The sequence below is a fragment of the Polypterus senegalus genome, chromosome 1 (genome assembly GCF_016835505.1).
Source record: "Polypterus senegalus isolate Bchr_013 chromosome 1, ASM1683550v1, whole genome shotgun sequence".
In the NCBI taxonomy this organism is placed as follows: domain Eukaryota; kingdom Metazoa; phylum Chordata; class Cladistia; order Polypteriformes; family Polypteridae; genus Polypterus; species Polypterus senegalus.
In genome coordinates this window covers 83,639,103-83,663,626 of record NC_053154.1, presented here as the reverse complement: position 1 = coordinate 83,663,626, position 24,524 = coordinate 83,639,103, and the positions used below count along the sequence as shown (strand labels likewise).

Genomic DNA, 24,524 nt, shown 5'->3' with positions numbered 1-24,524 from the left:
GGCTTTGTACTTCTTGTACATGAAAACACTATGATGCCATTTCAACTGAGATCATATACATTTTTACTAGACTAAAATAACTGCAATGCCACTAGTTTTTTATGTTTGTCTATTTTATTTGTTACCAAAGAACAAGGAGAATCTACCCAAAAGAGCCCACGTGTTAACCTAATATACAAGGTAAATATTTCAAACATATCATTACCAAAGAAAATTATTGTTTTTTGTTGTCAGAATCTTAGACAATAGAAGGCATTTGATTCTGCCCTTTATATCATCACATTAGTGACATCACATGTTGTAGCCCCCTATTGCTGTCACATGATGGGAGCAAACAAAGCAACAACAAACTTTAATGTTCAAAATGGCCATACAATAAACAATAAGGGGCACTCTAAGATACAAAATATTTTTAATACAGATAAATACAGAGAAAATGGCCCCACATCAATAAACTGATTACAGAAATGGGTTTCCACATATATAGAAACCCCTTTCTTCTTTAGAGAAGAAAAAAAACACAAATACGTGGAGTATTCAGAAAGACAATCTTCCTTGTCAACACTGATTAAAGATCAGAAAATATAAAAGCTGTTCATGGAGGCCTCTTACATTTTGTTTTTCCTCATCACCAGCAAACCAGCATCCTCCTGTTTTTTTATGGTCACCAAAACATTAGCTACAACTCTTTCAACATCTTTTTCAGTGTTTTAGGAAGCCAACTTAGTATGGGGTTTTGTAATTTTTAATATAGTATACAGCGATTCCTCGCTATATCGCACTTCAACTTTCGCGGCTTCACTCCATCGCTAAATGTAAGCATATCTAAATATATATCAGGGATTTTTCGCTGGTTCGCGGATTTCTGTGGACAATGGGTCTTTTAATTTATGGTACATGCTTCCTCAGTTTGTCTGCCCAGTTGATTTCATACAAGGGACGCTATTGGCAGATGGCTGAGAAGCTACCCAATCAGAGCACGTGTTACGTATTAAATAAAACTCCTCAATGATATAAGATATGTATGGCGTTATTTCAGTGCCACTATTCTGAGCACACGTAAAAAAATATTGAGCGCACGTAAAAAAGATTGCAAGTGCAAGTGTTGCATTTTGAAGAGAAATTTATTTTGAGCGCAAAAAGCTGAATTTGAGTGAACAAAATTCATTGCTGCGTGCAAAAAATGTATTTCAGTGTTTGCGCTTATCCATATACACACACACAATAGCACCTCCTCTCGCTCAGTTTTTTCATTTGCGCTTGCTCGCAATGTGTTGCTTGCGCCACAACATTCTCTGCTGCGAAGCCAACTCTCTGTACACCGTTATAAGTGTGCCACAAAACCAACCAATCACAGACTTGGTTTCAAAAATTCTGATTGGCTCTTACGGTTTTCAATCAGCTGCTGTTCAGTATTCGACGACATAAAAGAGAGCTACTCAAATATAATTTGGAGAGTCAGTTGTCATGGTTGTATAATGCAACTACATTATACTACACCAACGATAGTCTTAACAAATAATATATTTTAAAATAAAATAATTAAAGATATTATCCGCAAATTGGGGTTTAATTGAGTTTAGTTGGATTTAGCTACATTTCGGACTGTTTCCGGAATGCAGCAGCTAGCGAGCTGATTGGAGACCGTAAGAGCCAATCAGAATTTTTGAAACCAAGTCTGTGATTGGTTGGTTTTGTGGCACACTTATAACGGTGTACAGAGAGTTGAGCGCTTGCAGCAGAGAATGTTGTGAGCTAGCAACACATTGCAGCAAGCGCAAATGAAAAACTGAGCGAGAGGGGGTGCTATTGTGTGTGTGTATATGGATAAGTGCAAACACTGAAATACATTTTTTGCACGCAGCAATGAATTTTGTTCACTCAAATTCAGCTTTTGTACGCTCAAAATAAATTTCTCCTCAAAATGCAACACTTGCACTTGCAATATTTTTTTACGTGCGCTCAGAATAGTGGCACTGAAATAACGCCATAGATATGCTTCCCGCGTGATGCTTTGCACATTTAAAAGCTCTAACAGCCCGTATTGATTTTTGATTGTTTGCTTTTCTCTGTCTTTCTCACTCTCTCTGACATTCTCTGCTCCTGACGGAGGGGGTGTGAGCAGAGGGGCTGTTTGCACAGAGGCTGTTTGCCTAGAGGATACGGACGCTCCTCTAAAAAATGCTGAAAGACTACCTTCACAATGATCCCTTCATTGCGGCCACTTTATCGCGGGTGCTTCGTATACTTAAAAGCTTAACAGCTCTATTGATTTTTGATTGTTTACATTACTCTCTCTCTGACATTCATTGCTCCTGAAACACATTCTTTGAAGAGGAAGATATGTTTGCATTATTTTAATTGTGAGAAAGAACTGTCATCTCTGTCTTGTCATGGAGCACAGTTTAAACTTTTGACTAAAGGGTGTTATTTCATGTCTAGAGGGCTCTAATAATGTTAAAAAACGTATTTAGAAGGTCGTAAACAGGTTTTCTATGCTCTAACTGCGAATATATTAAATTTATTAATAAAGAATACTACTTTGTGGAAATTCATTTATCTGTCTGGAGCGGATTAACCGCTATAAACAAGGGTTTACTGTATAACTGTGCGGAGAATATTTATAAACAGTGTGAGAGAGTTTCTAAGGGCTTAAAATATATCAAAATAACCATACAAACATATGGTTTCTACTTCGCGGATTTTCACCTGTCGCGGGGGGTTCTGGAACGCAACCCCCGCGATCAAGGAGGGATTACTGTATTACTTGTTTAGGATGGGTATTTGATGTATTAATTAGGATCCTGGTAGGTTCTCATCATTTTATTCATGCATACAAGGCTTGATGGCCTAAAATGCAACTTCACTGAACAACCTTCAATGGCACATTTTTGCTGTTTTCTGATTTTACTTCATTGGCCACTATGTTAAAATGCTTCATGCCAACCGATGCATAATTAGGTTTATTATTTGTGATAGTTGTGATTTTAATCCCTTGATCCTCTACATGTATACTTCACAAAAAGGGAGTAGTTATAGGCGGGGGGTATGTGTCAAAATCGCAATTAGAGCTGTACATCATAATGATTAATTACTTTTAAGCCCCGCCCCTCTGACGTCACACCGGAAGCCCCGCCCCACTGACGCAATACCGGAAGTCCCGCCCCATCGCCTCCTTATGACGTCATGTTGGAATTCCCCGGCGCCTGATTGGTTCAGGGCTTCCCGTCCCCGCCCAGACTCCTCCTTGAAACCCGCCCCTTGCCCCTGATTGGTTCAATATACTGTCAATGGTCCGTTTGATGGATGCCTGACTGCTGGTTGAACCCGCCCCGTACCTGCCGGGTGAAATAAACTGTCAACGGTTCGTTTGATGGATGTCTGACCGCTGTTTGAACCCGCTACGCCCCCCTCTCCCGAAAGACAAGCCCGGGCGTGTTACAGCCTTTACCTCGACAAGCTCAGACATGCCCGGGGCCTGTCCTGAACAGCTCAGACATGCCCGGGGGCTGCCTCGGCCCCCGCCCTTTCTCTGGCACAAGCCCAGACAGGCCCGGGGCCTGTCCTGACCGGCTCAGACCAGCCGAAAGTTGCCCCAGCACCGTTCCGAGGATGTTCCGCACCCCGCCGGCCTAAAGGGACTGCCTCGGCCTCTGGGTCTGAAGCAGCACCTGACGGACGGCCTCCCCAGACTTCCCAGTCCCCCCATACTTACCGGCCAGTTCTGAAAAGGCCATATAAAAAGCCAAGCATTTTGTTCTCATCTTGGCTTCAAACTAAGTCAAGCTGCTTTTTATCCATCTCACACAAAGATAACAAACTGTCAGATCAAAGACACGGTCTGAGTCAGGCCGGAACACCTGACGGTCGGCCTCTCCACACTTCCCGGTCACCCACACTTCCCATTCCCCCACACTTCCCTGCCGAAAGCCTAAAAAGCTAAGCATTTTGTTCTATCTACGATTTTAAGATGAGCACACCATTAAAACATCTCATCTTTGCTTCAAACTAAGTCAAGCTGCTTTTTTTTTTTCCATCTCACACACAGATAACAAACTGTCAGATCAAAGACACAGTCTGAGTCAGTCAGCGTGATCGCACCCTGTTTCTGGGCCCCCCAGGGGTCAGGCCGCACCTAGCGGCCGGTCTCCCCACCACTTCCCAGCCACTTCTGAAAGTGCTGTATAAAAAATGAAGCATTTTCTTCGGTTCTATCTATGATTTTAATATAAACACGCCATTAAAATTTCTGTCTACTCAAAAAACTGAAATTATTTCTATTTAAACAGGTGATAATTAGAAATCATTTTACTATTTTTAATTAAAAAGTTAAAAACAGAAAAGCCCAATTATAATTTTTATTTTGTCATGGTAGGGCCCTAGGGTGACACTTTTTCCCTTTATACTCTTACTTATGTAGACCTTAAAACACATTCTTACCAAAATAGTTCATCATTTCCCAATTCCTGTAACATCAGGTAATTAGACAGAGCTCCATGACAGGCAAGAGAAGATTATAGGTCAAATACACAGTGTCATAAAATAAAATAAAGTGTGAACACCACGCAGACCTCTGCCCATGACGGATGGATCTTTTAAAGTTAAGGGATTTTTAAAGATTAGCTTGTAAAGCTTGAGATAACTGCTAGATCAGCCCTTTAAAAATCACACATTGTTAAATAATATGCAATTGTTCCCTTTTAAATCACGTTTGAGACGTCTAAAAAATCTAGCCTGGGCTGTATAATTTGTAATTATATTCATTAATATAATTATAATTTGTATAAAAATCAATCTAAAACAAGCCCTTTTTCTATTCAAACTCACCCCACATTCTAAATACAGGTATCTTCAGATGACCTTAAGGAAACATCTTGTGGAACCAAGCGGCCCGCATGGCTCAGGGAGGGGGTGATGATTCCAGCACGGACCGATTTCACACTTCTTAATGAAACACTAAAGCTAGTGAACAAAAATACATGTTCAGTAGCCAAGTAAAACGACCAGTTGCTTTAACATGAAAATAAAGCATCTTTAGAAAATAAAGCATCTAAAAGCATCTTTGTAAAGGTCCGATTTTTAAACATTATAAGAAAAATCCTAGTTTCCAAAAGAGTTCTGCCCATTTTTCCAACAGTTTTCCTGATTGATCTTTGGAAGCATCAGTGCCTTTCTGATCACATCCACCCCAAACAAAGCATAGAACTTAATTTCTGTGCTCCTTTTAAATGAGAATAGCCAGTATAAAGTCCCTAAAGGAACTGGAGACATCTGATATCTTCTGTCATATATATTTTCTTGCCAGCCCAAGTCATTCAGATTCTGCTTACAACACAAATGTACGATTATTTTTTCTCAAATGGCCAGTTCTTTGGCCTGCTAATCATGAAAAAATCAGATTTTATTCTCCTGACACTTTATTTGCATATTTTATTATACCTACTTAACTTGTATCGACATTTATCTATCTCTATATTTATTTTTCTGTATCAGAAGGTAGTTGAAGTCAATTTGTTTTGGGTTCAATAGATGTATTTTTCATATTTTCGATTCTTGTTTTCTTTTTTTCACATCTTCGAGTCCCTTTTTGTTACTTGCCCTCTAGCGTGGTCCTTGAGTTTGAGAACCACTGTTGTAGGGTTTTATTGGTAAAACACTCTGCGGCATTTAAGCTAAATTATTATAAATTGTATTTAGCCTCTCTTTATTTACTAAGCATTTTATATGATGATTAGAAAACAGTTATCCTGTTCAGGCTTTAATTTAAAACAGCATTTTCATCAACAGGTTATAAACACTTTGGTTTGGGGCTTTGTTTAATAAAACGTTTTAGAAATTCTTGGAATGCTTCGTAAGAGCCTTCCATTTTACATCAGTTATGAACCCCTGAAAATAAGAACGGTTATAGGAGGTTATAGGAACCTGCACACTAAAGGGCTAATGCTTAGGCTTTGGACACATTAGGCCAATCAGGATAAAAAATGTTTTAGTGAATAGTTACATCATATCTATTATATGTATTAGCACAAGGATTACAATTTTACTAAAACTGTGAGGTTTATTCTTTCTTTTAGGTAGTCCAGGATACATAGGACAGCTGTCATTGAAAACTGCTTTCCCTCTGTTTGTGAAAAAGCACCCTTGGTTTTAGTAGCATTCAGGGTGAAGGGGACGTAAGTTTAAACTGTGATTCCAAGAGTCAACAAGTGTCTGCAATCTTCTTGAATACGAGTCCAAGGACCAGGGTTTGTGCAGGGATCATAGTCAGGGGCAGAGTTACGCTAGACATTATTATTCCAAAATGAAACATTGACTCGCCCCTATCACAAAGATAAGATAGTAAAACTAAAATATACAAATACTAAGTCACAGAGGAGATTAAAAAACATCTTAAGACCGCATCACATCAAGCTCACCGCACACTACAAAGTGTTCTGCGATAAATTATCAGCTAAACTGTCATCTATGTAGGCAGTTCCACGGGATTGCAAAGAGTTGGGGAAAACATTATTTAACATCGGCTAGTATGAGGCTGATTAACATTAGCCAGTTATTGTTAGAATCTTATCTGGCACTAAAAGTCAGGCTTGTGTTCCTCCTGATTCAGGAAGAACATTAAATATTGGAGTTTAGAATATGAACTAGACTGATAAGGACATGTGTGCCAAAATAAATAAATAAAGTAAATAACCACATGAAAAAGTGGAGTGATTACAATTTGAAAACTGCCGTGATGTATAAAAACATTTCAAATAAATAATAAGCTTTTTTTTGACATGCGCAGTCCGGAATAGTCTGAATGTGTCTTAAAGAGTTCATTTTTTAAATAAAACTTAAAAAGGCAAATTAAAAATATTAAATCTGAATAAAACACAGAAGTATCATTTAATGATATCAATTAGGGTTAAGTATTATCAAGCACCGGATCTATTTATAAGGTTTATTTAATTTAGTTATAAGCAAAATAACTGGCGGCATTTTGCTTTGAAATTAACAATAGTCTGATAGAGCTTTAAGAATTAGAATGCAAGGGCTGACAAAGAGTATCTCGGATGTCTGTTTTATTTTGACCTTTTGACAAGAAGCCCCTGGTCAGGGAAATATACCACCTATGTTGAAAATGAACAGTGCCGCCATGCTAACTAAATAGATATAATCTAAGATATTTTAGAATATGACCCTAGGCGCTAACCCCCATGATTCTGACCAACTAAAGGGTCTTCACTTCATTGTCCAACTTCCTGCGGGTGCTATGGATCTTGGAATGGAGACTGCAAAAGATTCTCTAATCTTTACTCTGTAATGGTCCATATGATGGAGATCTAGCCTGGGTCCAAGAGGGTTAACCGGTCATAGGACATGATGTTCAAAATTCAACTCGGGTTTTTCAAATGAGATAGGACGAAAAGGCGTGTGTTCTGTATTCACTATTCACAACGACCATAACCCAAAGACCTTAGGTTTTTTATGCCGAAGTACCTTTCACTGACCCGAATAAGAGACATCCATCAAAAGGCTCTTGACAGTTTATTGAACCAATCAGGCCGATGGGGCGCCTAGGGTCATATTCTAAAATATCTTAGATTATATCTATTTAGTTAGCATGGCGGCACTGTTCATTTTCAATATAGGTGGTATATTTCCCTGACCAGGGGCTTCTTGTCAAAAGGTCAAAATAAAACAGACATCCGAGATACTCTTTGTCAGCCCTTGCATTCTAATTCTTAAAGCTCTTTCAGACTATTGTTCATTTCAAAGCAAAAAGCCACCAGTCATTTTGTTTATAACTAAATTAAATAAACCTTATAAATAGATCCCGGTGCTTGATAATACTTAACCCTAATTGATATCATTAAATGATAATTCTGTGTTTTATTCAGATTTAATATTTTTAATTTGCCTTTTTAAGTTTTATTTAAAAAAAAATGAACTCTTTAAGACACATTCAGACTATTCCGGACTGCTCATGTCAAAAAAGCTTATTATTTATTTGAAATGTTTTTATACATCACGGCAGTTTTTCAAATTGTAATCACACCACTTTTTCATGTGGTTATTTACTTTATTTATTTATTTTGGCACACATGTCCTTATCAGCCTAGTTCATATTCTAAACTCCAATATTTAATGTTATTCCTGAATCAGGAGGAACACAAGCCTGACTTTTAGTGCCAGATAAGATTCTAACAATAACTGGCTAATGTTAATCAGCCTCATACTAGCCGATGTTAAATAATGTTTTCCCCAACTCTTTGCAATCCCGTGGAACTGCCTACATAGATGACAGTTTAGCTGATAATTTATCGCAGAACACTTTGTAGTGTGCGGTGAGCTTGATGTGATGCGGTCTTAAGATGTTTTTTAATCTCCTCTGTGACTTAGTATTTGTATATTTTAGTTTTTACTATCTTATCTTTGTGATAGGGGCGAGTCAATGTTTCATTTTGGAATAATAATGTCTAGCGTAACTCTGCCCCTGACTATGATCCCTGCACAAACCCTGGTCCTTGGACTCGTATTCAAGAAGATTGCAGACACTTGTTGACTCCTGGAATCACAGTTTAAACTTACGTCCCCTTCACCCTGAATGCTACTAAAACCAAGAGTGCTTTTTCACAAACAGAGGGAAAGCAGTTTTCAATGACAGCTGTCCTATGTATCCTGGACTACCTAAAAGAAAGAATAAACCTCACAGTTTTAGTAAAATTGTAATCCTTGTGCTAATACATATAATAGATATGATGTATCTATTCACTAAAACATTTTTTATCCTGATTGGCCTAATGTGTCCAAAGCCTAAGCATTAGCCCTTTAGTGTGCAGGTTCCTATAACCTCCTATAACCGTTCTTATTTTCAGGGGTTCATAACTGATGTAAAATGGAAGGCTCTTACGAAGCATTCCAAGAATTTCTAAAACGTTTTATTAAACAAAGCCCCAAACCAAAGTGTTTATAACCTGTTGATGAAAATGCTGTTTTAAATTAAAGCCTGAACAGGATAACTGTTTTCTAATCATCATATAAAATGCTTAGTAAATAAAGAGAGGCTAAATACAATTTATAATAATTTAGCTTAAAATGCCGCAGAGTGTTTTACCAATAAAACCCTACAACAGTGGTTCTCAAACTCTAGGACCACTTAGGGGCAAGTAACAAAAAAGGGGACTCAAGATGTGAAAAAGAAAACAAGAATCAAAATATGAAAATACATCTATTGAACCCAAAACAAATTGACTTCAACTACCTTCTGATACAGAAAAATAAATATAGAGATAGATAAATGTCGATACAAGTTAAGTAGGTATAATAAAATATGCAAATAAAGTGTCAGGAGAATAAAATCTGATTTTTTCATGATTAGCAGGCCAAAGAACTGGCCATTTGAGAAAAAATAATCGTACATTTGTGTTGTAAGCAGAATCTGAATGACTTGGGCTGGCAAGAAAATATATATGACAGAAGATATCAGATGTCTCCAGTTCCTTTAGGGACTTTATACTGGCTATTCTCATTTAAAAGGAGCACAGAAATTAAGTTCTATGCTTTGTTTGGGGTGGATGTGATCAGAAAGGCACTGATGCTTCCAAAGATCAATCAGGAAAACTGTTGGAAAAATGGGCAGAACTCTTTTGGAAACTAGGATTTTTCTTATAATGTTTAAAAATCGGACCTTTACAAAGATGCTTTTAGATGCTTTATTTTCTAAAGATGCTTTATTTTCATGTTAAAGCAACTGGTCGTTTTACTTGGCTACTGAACATGTATTTTTGTTCACTAGCGCTTTAGTGTTTCATTAAGAAGTGTGAAATCGGTCCGTGCTGGAATCATCACCCCCTCCCTGAGCCATGCGGGCCGCTTGGTTCCACAAGATGTTTCCTTAAGGTCATCTGAAGATACCTGTATTTAGAATGTGGGGTGAGTTTGAATAGAAAAAGGGCTTGTTTTAGATTGATTTTTATACAAATTATAATTATATTAATGAATATAATTACAAATTATACAGCCCAGGCTAGATTTTTTAGACGTCTCAAACGTGATTTAAAAGGGAACAATTGCATATTATTTAACAATGTGTGATTTTTAAAGGGCTGATCTAGCAGTTATCTCAAGCTTTACAAGCTAATCTTTAAAAATCCCTTAACTTTAAAAGATCCATCCGTCATGGGCAGAGGTCTGCGTGGTGTTCACACTTTATTTTATTTTATGACACTGTGTATTTGACCTATAATCTTCTCTTGCCTGTCATGGAGCTCTGTCTAATTACCTGATGTTACAGGAATTGGGAAATGATGAACTATTTTGGTAAGAATGTGTTTTAAGGTCTACATAAGTAAGAGTATAAAGGGAAAAAGTGTCACCCTAGGGCCCTACCATGACAAAATAAAAATTATAATTGGGCTTTTCTGTTTTTAACTTTTTAATTAAAAATAGTAAAATGATTTCTAATTATCACCTGTTTAAATAGCAATAATTTCAGTTTTTTGAGTAGACAGAAAATATAAAAATTTTCCACTAGTGTAACAGTAAGTGCTTTTACATGCACGTACAAAACTGGGTTAAGGTAGAAAACCTGCTTATTTATAAATCTCCGTTGAAATGCACAAGTGTATTTAGAGAGGTTTCTTTTGTCAAAAGGCTCCTAGGTGATAGAAATGAGCTAAGCAAAAACAAACGTGGAATCCGTCTCTCTTGACCAGTGTAGTGATACTTCATTATATTATACTTACAAAAAGAGTAACCAAACATGCTATATAGTGTAAGGGATGACAGGCATGGGCCGGCCTCTCGAAAGTACAGGACATGGTTCATTACTCAGCCAGGAGGACAATGTAATTAAGGAAATTACGGTTTTGCTCTTTTTTAGTAAGTGTCTTTTGTCTGATTTTAGACAGACCCCGGAAAATAAACCCTAAGGTTAAGCTCTGTATATATGTGAACATTTTTGATATCAGCCACCAATCAGCCCAGGCTAGACGTCTCAAACGTGATTTAAAAGGGAACTGCAGCATATTATTTAACTATGTGTGATTTTTAAAGGGCTGAACTAGCAGTTATCTCAAACTTTACAAGCTAATCTTTAAAAATCCCTTAACTTTAAAAGATCCATCGACAGAGGGTCTGTGCGGTCTCGAGCCCACTGACGTATGGGGTAGGGTAGTTTACAGACAGCTGTTGACAAGCGGGCGATCTCGCAGGGGCTCACCCAGCGGGAATGGGTGCTTGAAGCACACAACTATGTGAAGGCGATCGCGCTCCACGCTGCAGCAGGGGCTGTCTCAGCCTGTGTCTGCGCTCTGAGAGAGAGAGAGAGAGAGACAGAGCACACAGGCCTGCTTACAAGAGGGTCTGCTAAAAGCGGGGCTGCTTGACTTCTTTTTGAGAAACTGACTCCATTGCTAAGAATGTTTTTACTGCAGAGTCTGTCACTGGGAACCTGATTCGAAGTTGGTTGAGGAATTTCTGTGAGATGGAAAAGGATGGACCTGTAAGTGATAAAGCAAAGATGAGATAGATATTTTAATGGCGTGTTCATATTAAAATCATAGATAGAACCGAAGAAAATGCTTCATTTTTTATACAGCACTTTCAGAAGTGGCTGGGAAGTGGTGGGGAGACCGGCCGCTAGGTGCGGCCTGACCCCTGGGGGGCCCAGAAACAGGGTGTGATCACGCTGACTGACTCAGACTGTGTCTTTGATCTGACAGTTTGTTATCTGTGTGTGAGATGGAAAAAAAAAAAAAAAAAAAAGCAGCTTGACTTAGTTTGAAGCAAAGATGAGATGTTTTAATGGTGTGCTTATCTTAAAATCGTAGATAGAACAAAATGCTTAGCTTTTTAGGCTTTCGGCAGGGAAGTGTGGGGGAATGGGAAGTGTGGGTGACCGGGAAGTGTGGGGAGGCCGACCGTCAGGTGTTCCGGCCTGACTCAGACCGTGTCTTTGATCTGACAGTTTGTTATCTTTGTGTGAGATGGATAAAAAGCAGCTTGACTTAGTTTGAAGCCAAGATGAGAACAAAATGCTTGGCTTTTTATATGGCCTTTTCAGAACTGGCCGGTAAGTATGGGGGGACTGGGAAGTCTGGGGAGGCCGTCCGTCAGGTGCTGCTTCAGACCCAGAGGCCGAGGCAGTCCCTTTAGGCCGGCGGGGTACGGAACATCCTCGGAACGGTGCTGGGGCGACTTTGGGCTGGTCTGAGCTGTTCAGGACAGGCCCCGGGCATGTCTGAGCTTGTCGAGGTAAAGGCTGTAACACGCCCGGGCTTGTCTTTCGGGAGAGGGGGGCGTAGCGGGTTCAAACAGCGGTCAGACATCCATCAAACGGACCGTTGACAGTTTATTTCACCCGGCAGGTGCGGGGCGGGTTCAACCAGCAGTCAGGCATCCATCAAACGGACCGTTGACAGTTTATTGAACCAATCAGGGGCAAGGGGCGGGTTTCAAGGAGGAGTCTGGGCGGGGACGGGAAGCCCTGAACCAATCAGGCGCCGGGGAATTCCAACGTGACGTCATCAGGAGGCGACGGGGCGGGACTTCTGGTCTTGCATCAGCGGGGCGGGACTTCTGGTGTGATGTCAGAGGGGGTGGGGCTTAAAAGTCATTAATCATTATGATTGACAGCTCTAATTGCGATTTTGACACATACCCCCCGCCTATAACTACTAAAGGGGCAGAGAAGTATCTGTTTGATAAGAAATTATAATATTGTATACAGACAACTTCTAAAACCCCACTCTGATATTCACCAAGTGGGGAGGCTTTGTAAGAAGGTTTCAAGTCTGTTCAGGATGTGCTCCTAATATTTTCCCCAACGGATTTTTAATGTGTACAATTTCATTCTTTTCAAAAGGAACCACATAGATTTATTCACCACATTATACTGTAGCTACATGGTCTTCAGAAATACCAGTTCTGAATATGTGACAGTGTGAAATGCAAGAGGACAAATTCATTAAAGATAAATGTTAAGGAATCCCTTCATTGTAACTGCAAGGAATAAAATAGTATTTGTTAGTTTGCTGGAGTGAAATATACAGTTCATTATCCAGTGCGTCTAGGTTATTCCAGGTATGTGGACATTGAATTTGAAGTAACCATACTTTAAAAGAGCCTTCTAGTTCTGCAGGTTTGCAAAGCTTAACTGTAAAATTGATTTCTTCACCATCATAATCTTTTAGTTTGTAAAATGGAGGAGTCTTGGGCACAGAATCAGGTGAAGATTGTATGTGAAAGTGTTTATTTATATCCTTTTGTGGAAAGATACAGTACCTTGATTTAGTCACTTCTGTGATGTCAGTTTAGCAAGATTTGTGCCATCATTTAAGGTTTTAAAAACATTCCAGGAATTTACAATGTTTATATTGGAAGGAGTCATTTTTATGCTTCAGTGGTAACTGTGGCTGTTAACATTGTACTATATCTGGTTGTTTATTGATATAGTTTTGTATTTTAAATATTGAAACATTTTCAGATTTTATTTTTTTGGGTGCTACTGAACCTCTCCACGACAGACATCTTTAACTTGTCTCCTGTAGTGAAATGTTTTATTCAGGAGCGTATCATCTATGGTGCAGTTAGTTAATGTCATCTTGAGAGCTAGGTAAAAGCGTAGGCTCTGATAAAAGTCAAATGTATTTACAGCATGTCGATTTAGGTCGAGTGCAGTTCCCAGTTATCTTCTTCCTCAACACTTGAATCATTGAAAAGTTTGTTTTTGTCCTCAGAAAATATAGGTTCTAGATTTCTTTTAATTACTTTGATTAACTCAGACAGTTTTCCCTTTTAAATTACCTCAAAAATATTTGGTATGAGAGATTTCATGAATATCCTTTCCTTTGCAGAAAAACTAATTTCCATGACCTTGTCCTCTTTTGCATTTTCTTGGTCCTCATCTTCTTCAGGTTCAGGAATGATCAGACCTGTCCTGAAAATAACTACCAAATGTTCAAAAGTTTTCAAATTTCAAATTTTTGAAATTTTGTTGTTAGTTTTTAAATAATTACAAGGGTCTGGTCCTACCTATTTATTTATTTATTTGTTTGTTTGTTTGTTTATTATTTACACCAGCCATCCAGAGAGCTTAGGTCTACTGGTCAGTTATCTCTTATGGTCCCTCGCACTAAGAGTAAAACTAAGGGGGACAGGGCTTTTGCAGCTGCTGCACCTCATCTGTGGATCTCTTTACCTCATTACATTAAAGAGTCACCTTTAATTGAACTGTTCAAAATGAGACTGAAGATTCATTTCTGTTCTCTAGCATTCAGTGACCATCACTGATACCGATGGTTTTCTTCTTACTTTTCCTTAACTCACTACTGGCTGTATTTCATTTTCTTGTATGTTATTTCTATTTGTTTTATTTATGTTCATTGTATGTTTTAATGTAAAACACTTTGGTTTCAGCATTACTGGTGTTGTTTTAAAAGTGCTCTATAAATAAATTGACATTTACATTGACATTGATATATTTTGACATCTGCTTATTTTAGAGGACAATTTCAATCACATCAAAGTCAACTAAAATGTTCTACTTGCACATGTGAGAAACCAGACTGGTTTGGATCTTCTTTTTCGTAGGAGTGTTTGCAAGGTCTTCTGTTGTTGGCAAACTGAAAATCATCGTAATATTGCTAAAAGTCTAGATTTTTACTTAGTCAGTCCAAAGACAGAGAGAGAGAAAAAAAGATTCTCCGATTAGTGCCATACCCTCTCCCACATCATGGATTATTGGTGGTGATGAAGACACATCATAAAGGGAAGATCCTCATACCACCAGTTAATTCAAGCATATACATGTAACCTCCAGATAAAGGCATGTCTGTAGGGTCTTCTGCCTCATGGGAATACAAATCTTTGCTTGCTGTAAAGCTCTTGTAGGCCAGTGCTTTTTGATATTTAATTTTCACTAAAATTGAAGTCCTTTATATGTGCTGCAAATTAAAAAATCGAATTTTACTTTTAGTACTTGTGTGGTTTGGAACCATTTCATTTTCATAAGTAATGTTCAATAATTGATTTTTTCATAAATGGTTATTTAAAGGAGAAATCCTTGGTATTTTTACTAAATGCTTTAAAAAATGATATAGTTAGTGTTTTAAGATGACATTGTAGGTGCCATCAAAATACATCACACGCATGTAACTAACTGCAGCCCTCACCAGTAAAAATAGTTTTGGAAGCTACAATGAGCTTTTTTTTTAAGTGTTTTTTAGGAATCTTTTGAGGCTTGAAATATTAGTTTTCTGTAATTGCTTATGCACAATTTTGAAAACGGGGCCCGGTTTTCCAAACCATTTCACACAATTATTACAACACTATACCCAAGTAGCACAGCACCTCAGATTATTTGCAAAATGGAACATTTTTGCCAAAACTACAGTATACAATTTCTTACAAAAACCTTATTTTCTTGTCATAACATAAACATATCCATCATATGGTCTGATTCTGTTTGTATCAGTTAAACACTCCCGTGCTCAGCCTAAAACACTTTTAGCATTTACACAGAGAAAGTGTAAAAATAAATTCACCAACACTACATGACACCAATTGTGCAGACCAATGAAAATATTTATTTCTTTTCATGTATTCAAGTCAGTCAATACTGAACATTTCAACAAAACATTCATAAGAAAACATTTTACAGTTATCATACAGTATTACTGAACATACCATTATATTGTAAGCTAACAGTAGGAACATAAAGTTTCCAGTTCAGAACTGAAAAAAGAGACAACATCATCTCTCTGCCTAGCTGAATCTGGCCACAGGGCCCCGTCAACATCACAGGCTATGTTTTCATTTGATCATAAGGGCATAGTAGATAAAACCAACATACCCTCCTGCCTTGATATTTATAAAATTGTTAATGTGGAAATACATGTAAACTTATGTCCTGTACAAATATTTTATAGACTTCTGTCACTGCTTTACTTCTACTAAATACACATATTATAATAACATGTGTCATGAGAAAGCAAGGGTTAAAATATCAGTTTTTTCCTGTTCTACATTAAAATGCACTGAACATAACTTAAATATCTTCTTACTGAATAATGTGAAATGTAATTGGATTTTACTTTTTCTCAATGTTTTGTTCTAAATCATAGTTTATGACCATTCTAATTTACAAACATTTTTCATACATGAGATTATTTCCTGTGGCAGGTAGCAGCAAAGCTGGAGCTTAATTGGTTGGTATATCATTTATATCTTCATACTCAATCACTGTATGACCAATGAGTAATTCAGCCTGTGTTGCATGCTCTGACCTACAAGTATGCACATTTTATTAAATTATTTCTACTACATAAAGTACTGTAACTACAGTATATGTTGTAAAGCACTGATAGTTGCTAGATACTGCTACATATTGTACATTAACCATTTATGCCCCACGTCTATCTTTAATATTGTTCTAGTTAATATGTAACTGATATTTTCACATTCAATATCAAAAATGCAAGGAATTTTCAGAAATATTTTCAATAACTTAAATTTAATAAAAGAGAGGAAACGGTTTTATTTTTTACACGGTATTTTGAATTCTTATCAGTCCATTTACTCATTACTTTGTTTGATTCCTTATAGAATGCTGATGAACCTCTGCAAAGGAGACACACACATGAGAGAAATGAATATTCAGGTAAGTCACAAAGCCTATAAAGCACTATTATTTCTGCCAGAAATTAGTAAGAGTTTTTCATATATATATATATATATATATATATATGTAGAATATATATATACATATATAATTTGGTACGAGTGGGTACATTAACAGTAATATTTAACAGTTAAACTATTTTAAACTTTTTTTTAACATGATGTTGCTCCTTGTTGGGGAAAATTTAATCATGCTATCGTTAGCACTTTTACATGAAAGATGTGTGCTCCGCTATGTGACATGTCAGAGGAATGGGACTCTATACTGAATCTTGGCTTTTTTAGTGGAAGCAAGACCAGGTAGGATGGAAAGTGACTGAGGGAGAACTATTTTCATTTTCTTTCTCTTGTAACTATAGACTATTTTAAAGTCCTACTCATTACAGGGTTTGGTATATGAAACTCATGAATAGCTGAATGCAAGTAGTACAAAACATTCCTTTTTAGTAAAACTACAAAAATGATTTTAAGATGTGACAAATGTCTATATTATGAACAAATATAAATTCTCAAAAGCTTGGTAATTTGTGATCATTCTGTAAACTTTATAAGTTATACTCAGTCATAACTTTAACCACAAATTACAAAGAAGCAAAATGTTGCACTTGAATTAATTGAAGTTAGATATAACTTTCTTACAAGAGACACATTTAAATTTTAAAGTTCAGACTAGTCTGAAAAAAGACTGGGTTGGAAGGATATTTATGGCAAGAAGAGTAGAGGAGCCGATTAGTAAAGCAATTGTCTTACCTCTGGGTTAATTACCATTTTTAAAATAATAAAATAGTAAAATTGTGTTCATTTCCAGATATATGCATTACAATAGAAGAGTTATAAAGGTCAAATACACGCATTGCCATACCCAATAGATAAAAAGTAATTCCAGTGTCTGTAGCTGGATATATGAGTATGTGCACAGAGGGTGTCACCATCACAAAGCACATCACCACACGTGCCAACCAGAAATCCTGGCTGATTACCAAAGTGTATGCCTTCTGAGATCATGACTTTAAATCCAGTAGCAGGACATCCTTTAGATCAACTAAGGCTAACCTGAGCAAGGCTACTATGGCAGCAAAACAGACATATGGTCAGAAAATCCAGAGTCCCTTTCAAGACTCCAAAAGCAGAGAATTCAAACTATTACAAACTATATGCCTGTTCCTCCAAAATGAAGGAAAAATAAGGGCTTCCTCAATGAACTTAATGGCAATTTCTGAAGGTCTGATGCAACTAACAACACATACGTACAAGAAATGTACTTCTCATTATGTTGACCAGGTACTACATCTGTTCCAATTGACGTTCAGGAAGCCCTGCATAGAGTCAACTCACAAGAGGCTGCATGGCCGGATAGTATACCTGGTCATGTGCCCAGGGATTGCGCTAACCAACTAGCACATGTATTCACCAACATCTGTCTAAAACAGGCTGTATTTCTATCATGTTTCAAATTCTCCTCTATCATACTAGTATCAAACAAGTCAACTTTTGTGTGCCTCAATGATTACCACTCTATAGCACTTATTACAATTATGATGAAGTGCTTTGAGAGGCTGGTCAGGGCCAACATAACATCCAAACTCTCCCCCATACTGGATCTCATCCAGATTGCTTACCATCCTAATTGCTCCAGCAGTGATACCACAGACATTCCATCAATCCATCCATTATCCAACCCGCTATATCCTAACTACAGGGGTCTGCTGGAGCCAATCCTAGCCAACACAGGACACAAGGCAGGAAACAATCCCCGGGCAGGGCGCCAGCCCAACCACAGACATTGTACTCCACCAAAGCTTGGAACATCTGGAGGTTAAAGGCATATGCAGATGTTATTTTTAGACTTCAGTTCAGCATTCAATACTATTATCCCTCAGCACCTCGTTGACAAGCTTGCGCTACTGGGCTTGAAAACCATCCTTCTGAGAACTATGGCCCTAAGGCTGAGTCTTGAATCCGCTACACTTCACCCTAATTACCGATAGCTGTTGTGCCAGGTACTACATGAACATCATTAAGTTCGTGGTTGTCATGACAGTGATTGGCTTCATCAGTGATGATGACAAGGCAGCTTAAAAAGAAGAGGTTAAGCAGTTAGTGGACTGGTGTAACAACAATAACCTGACCCTGAATGTCAATAAAACAAAGGAAATTAAACAAACTTTGCCACCCACCTTTCCAATTCTATCAAGAGCTTCACTATAGAGCCTTTCTTTCTTTCTTTCTTTCTTTCTTTCTTTCTTTCCGATGGACCAAAACGTAATGTCCCAGAGGTGTTCTTTAGGATTTAGGTCAGGTGAATGTGGGGGGCCAGTCAATGGTATCAATTCCTTCATCCTCCAGAAACTGCCTGCATACTCTTGCCACATGAGGCCGGGCATTGTCATGAACCAGGAGGAACCCAGCACAGAGTCTGACAATAGGTCCAAGGATTTCATCCCGATACCTAATAGCAGTAAAAGTGCCGTTGTCTAACCTGTAGAGGTCTGTGTGTCCTTCCATGGATATGCCTCCCCAGACCATCACTGACCCACCACCAAACCGGTCATACTGAACGATGTTACAGGCAGCATAACGTTCTCCATGGCTTCTCCAGGCCCTTTTACGTCTGTCTTATGTTCTCTGGGTGAACCTGCTCTCATCTGTGAAAAGCACAGGGCACCAGTGGAGGACCTGCCAAATCTAGTATTCTATGGCAAATACCAATCGAGCTCAACGGTGCCGGGCAGTGACCTCAGGGCCCATTAGAGGACGTCAGGCCCTCAGGCCACCATCATGATGTCTGTTTCTGATTGTTGGGTCAGAGACATTCACACAAGTGGTTTGCTGGAGGACATTTTGTCGGGCTTTAGCAGTACTCATCCTGTTCCTTCTTGCCCAAAGGAGCAGATACCAGTCCTGCTGATGGGCTAAGGACCTTCTATGTCCCTGTCCAGCTTTCCTAGAGCAAATACCTATCTCCTGGAATCTCCTCCATGACCTTGAGACTGTGCAGGGAGACACAGCAAACCTTCTGGCAATGGCACTTATTGATGTGCCATCATGGAGAAGTTTGATTATCTGTGCAACCTCTGTAGGGTCCAGGTATCACCTCATGCTACCAGTAGTGACACTGACCATAGCCAAATACAAAACTAGTGAAAAAACAGTCACAAAAGATGAGGAGGGAAAAATGTCAGTGGCCTCCACCTGTTAAACCATTCATGTTTTGGGGGTCGTCTCATTGTTGCCCCTGTAGTGCACCTGTTGTTAATTTCATTAACACCAAAACCGTTGAAACTGATTAACAACCCCCTCTGCTACTTAACTGACCAGATCAATGTAACAACATCCATACCTCTCCTTTAGGGAGCTGCTGCAGGGTCCTGGACTGCTCCCCCTACTCCGAACCCCTGTCATTTCCCATTGTTTCCCCTTCTTCCGGCTCCAAAGAGACCTATGAAGGGGACAAGACCGGTGTATATGGCTAGAGCATCCACATCTCCAGCTTATCCTGTTCCTCTTTGCTCAAAGGAGCAGATACCGGTCCTGCTGATGAGTTAAGGACCTTCTATGGCCCTGTCTTCCTCTCCTAGAGTAACTGCCTGCCTCCTGATCCCATTGCTTTCTGGTAGGCCACTGTTTGTCTGAGCAAAGATATTCTCTCAAGGGCCAAACACCTGTAACTGATCTTGAGTTTAGTTGTGCTCCAAAATGAGCATGTCATGGAGGAGGAGGAGGTTGAGAACGTGCACTGATACAGCGTGTTGCTGCACCCACGACATGACGAACCACCCAGACTGGAACCTGAGTACAGCCGTGCAACAGGTGACACCTCAGCACCACACTGTTTTTTTTATGGTGGCTGGAGTGCCATTCCTACCACCAACCCCCAAATTTTCCCTGCAAGTTGTGGGAAGCCGCAAAAATATTTTAAAACCCTGAAAACAATGCTAAATTAACAAATAAATGCAAAATTTGGATTCAGCACCCTTAAACACTGTTGCAGAAAACAAAAAAAAATATTCCAAAGGCTAAGAGAAAAATGCAAAAAGAAACCATTCATAACAGACCACCTGTACATTTTGACAAGTAGCAGGAAATCATCTTCTGTCACCTGCTTGTGTAACTGACATGGTTGGGCCCACCTGATAGGCCTCCACATTCAATGGACACTGAACCCCAAGCAGTGAGGTACAGATCTCAGAAAGGACTATTGCACAAACCCAAAGTGGCAACCCTACTAGACCAGATAATGAGCATCTCATTCACTTATCCGAGGCACACCGATATATATTCCATTTTCTTGTTTCACTCTAACACACCTACTCAGGGCAGCCACCAATGACCTCCCATTCTTTTTCCAACTTCATGCACTTTCTTTAGTGTGAGAAATATGCCTTTTGAGTTCTTACCCTAACCCTTAGGACAGTCAGACTGTAACACTCCTAAAAAAACTGAAGTTTAAGAAAACATTCCCTTTTACCAAGATAATGACCTTAAAAATGGGGAGAGAGCAATACTGCAATGGCTCATGAGTGAAAAGATGAATATCGAAGTTCTAACCTCAGCTTCTTCAAGAATCTGTGATATGATTTGAAAATGGCAGTCCACAAGTGCTGTTCTGGAAACCTGAATGAACTGGAATAAATCTACCAAAAGTAATGGGGAAAAATCTTTTCTAAAGAGTGTGCAAAGCTGATCGACACCAACTCTAAAACATTTCATTCATCCAGATACATATAAGTAGCAAGTTTAGACTTATTTATTTATGTGTGTATGTTTTACAACTTTGTTTATGATATATAACAACAAATAATTAATTGTAAGTGAGTAAGCAATATAAGTTCTGTACAGATTGGAACAATGTGAATGAGAATCATTCCTAATGCATTACTGTATTATCTGCCAACATTTTTCTTAAAAATGACAAATATATCGTATATAGATAGTAGATTTAAATATAACTAGTGTCTGATCGCAATACTTGAATTTTAAACTGCTACTCCAGAATGAATGCATTTAATTTTAATTATGTGTTGTTTTTTTTTCCAGAGAATAATTCTGTCTAATTGAAGTTCAGCCACATAAAGACAGGAGAAATCTGCTTGTGCCTTGATGGATGCTTTATACTTTGTATTGTTGGCCGTATTTGAAATAATAATGCATTGCAGTGAAATGCAGAGTACTTTTTCATCTGTAGTTGATGATGACTTGCTTTTCTAGAGAGTTTCATTTTCTTTTTCTCAATATTGTCCCCTGATAGCTCCATACACTTCATCCACTTTTCCTGCAATGACTTTAACCCTTTTGAAAAAACTCTTCTGTGTGACCTTCAAACTAGGACGTTACAGCTACCTTGACATTTTCATCACTTGAAAACCTCTTTCCACGGAGAGATTTCTTCAAAACTCAAAACAGGAAATAATCTGAGGCAGCCAGGTCAGGACTGAGGGTAGATGAAACCCCATATTCTCAGAGGGCAGCCTGTGATTGATGTGACATGTAAACCATTGGACTGTCGTGAAGAAACAGCACGGCTGCTGTGAGTTTTCCTCATCTTTTCTCTTTGATTGACTCCCGCAAAGTAATCATTGTGTTTGTGTAACTTTCCCTGGTTATGGTTGCCTTGTGTGGCATGAACACCAGAAGCAGAAGTCCTTCAGGATCCCAGAAGACAGTTGCCATAACTTTGCCTGCAGATTTTTCTGTCTTGATTTTTTTTGAGGTGTGGGATGACTTGTGCTTCCACTGCATTTCTTGGAACCTCATCTTGTATTGACCTTTGACATGCCCAACTTTTCATGAATTGTTTTCCAAACTGTACCTGCCAAAATGCCCAATTTTTCAGCTATTCAGGAAACCTTAATTGATTCAATCAAATCCTCGACTTTCTTGCACATTTCTGTGCCATCCAGTGTGAGGATCATCTTCAATGTACTCTCTAACCCACTTAAACTGCTTGCTCCAGAATTTTAGTTTGTAGGATGATGGGGCAGACTCACCATAAACTGCACTCATGCGTTCATGGATCTCCTTTGGCTTTTACCTTGTTTTGTGAGAAATTTTATCACTGAATGTTACTCCAAATCTAACAACTTTTTACTTGATTTACACAAGGACTCTCCTGACATCCTGTCTCTTGCAATGTTAAACTCGCACTGAGCCACAACTGTGTAACCTTGAGACACGTCACAACATACCTGGACTTGTTTCAGCATGCTTTCTACTTTCTTTTATGGTAGATAAATTATTGAACAGCTCTCGTATAAAGAGTTCTTTATTTCCACTGTTAATAAAAAGGAATTTTGAACATTGCTTTGCTTTACAGTTTCAGAACACTCTAGTTAACGGCCTATCAGCTTGATAAAGTGACGTATGAGACTGATTGGTGTCTTTTAAATAAATAATCACCACACTCACGTCTTCAAGTGGGGGGCTGGTAGCAGGGTGAGAGAAGTTCCCATGCAGAATATGGGAATGGATGGGCCTGCACTTAATGCACAGGTGCGGGATCGCCCATGACCCTAATTGACACTGGGAGCTGCTCATTGCCGCAACTGTGCCACATCCCTGTTTTAAAAGGAGTGCAATGAGGAAGGGAAAAATCAAAAGAAAGGAATGATCTGGAGAACAGAGGAAACAGAAAGGAGGTTAAAGGATAGAGAGAGAAAAGGTAGGAGCAAGGGAGAAATCTGGTGCAAGTGAGCAGATGAAAGGCAGAGCAGGCAGACAGCCAGGAGGAAGTCCCTTGGAGAGTGCAGATGGCACTCAGGGGCTAGTGGCCGAAGCGCTGCTCAGTCGTAGTGACTCACCAGAGTGAGGCTGAGAGAGGCGTTCTGTGGGTGGTGCCATGGACCACAAAGACGCAAGCCTGGTAGCAGGAGTTGGAGACTCGATTTGATGTCCTGCCTGGAGCCAGAGAGGGCTACAAAATGGCCCGGGCCTAGGAGCAGGACTGAAGGTTGGGTGATCTGTAGATTAGGTGCCTCCTTGGCTGCAACGGCAGTTTAGTTTAGTCAAGGAGACATCCATTTTTAAGGACTATACCCGGGCTCATGGTTTTTAAAGACAGTGTCCTGCCAGTTGTTTTAACCTTGTTTTAATGGATTTTCTGCTGATTGAATTTTAACCTCCACATCTCACCTGTTTTAATGGATTATTTTTTTTAGTCAACTCTTTTTCCGCTGCACTTTTAGACTTTTTTGTTTGGATTTGTTTTATTAAAGCACTTAACATATTGCATCTTTCCCTTGCTTTGTGTGGTGTCCTTATTTGCCAAACTCATTCCTTTGTAACATTATTGGCAGTTTTAGATTGAAGAGGCTCTTGCTGGGACCCAGTAGCGTGGAGCTGACCCACACAATCACATACTGCTGAGTGAATGTAAAAATAAATAACTTCTTGGCACACAGCATATAATGTTTGCATATTTTATATATCGTATCTATATTGTATCGCCAGTGTCTTCTTACGAAAGCCAGTGGGGCAGCATCACAGGTGTGTCCATGTCCTCTGCACTGGGTCATTCTTAAGAGTCACCTGACAGACCATACGTAGCAATTATATACATACATAAATACAGTATCTATACTAATAAAAGGCAAAGCCCTCACTCACTCACTCACTGACTCACTGACTCACTCACTCACTGACTCATCACTAATTCTCCAACTTCCCGTGTGGGTGGAAGGCTGAAATTTGGCAGGTTCATTCCTTACAGCTTCCTTACAAAAGTTGGGCAGGTTTTATATCGAAATTCTACGCGTAATGGTCATAACTGGAAGCTGTTTTTCCATTTACTGTAATGGAGATGAGCTTGAACGCCGTGGGGGCGGAGTTTCGTGTGACATCATCACGCCTCCCACGTAATCACGCAG

The 24,524-nt window shown here is 38.9% G+C and overlaps 1 protein-coding gene across 1 annotated transcript in view; it reads left to right on the top strand.

Moving 5' to 3' along the window:
• LOC120528326 overlaps positions 1 to 23,895 on the top strand; it is a 76,258-nt gene extending 52,363 nt beyond the window's left edge. Inside the window, exons 8-9 of the mRNA XM_039752475.1 lie at positions 16,588 to 16,642; positions 21,700 to 23,895. Coding sequence (XP_039608409.1) covers positions 16,588 to 16,642; positions 21,700 to 21,716 — 72 coding nt within the window. The 3' untranslated portion in view covers positions 21,717 to 23,895. The remainder of the gene's footprint in view (positions 1 to 16,587; positions 16,643 to 21,699) is intronic.
• Positions 23,896 to 24,524: the final 629 nt, after the last annotated feature.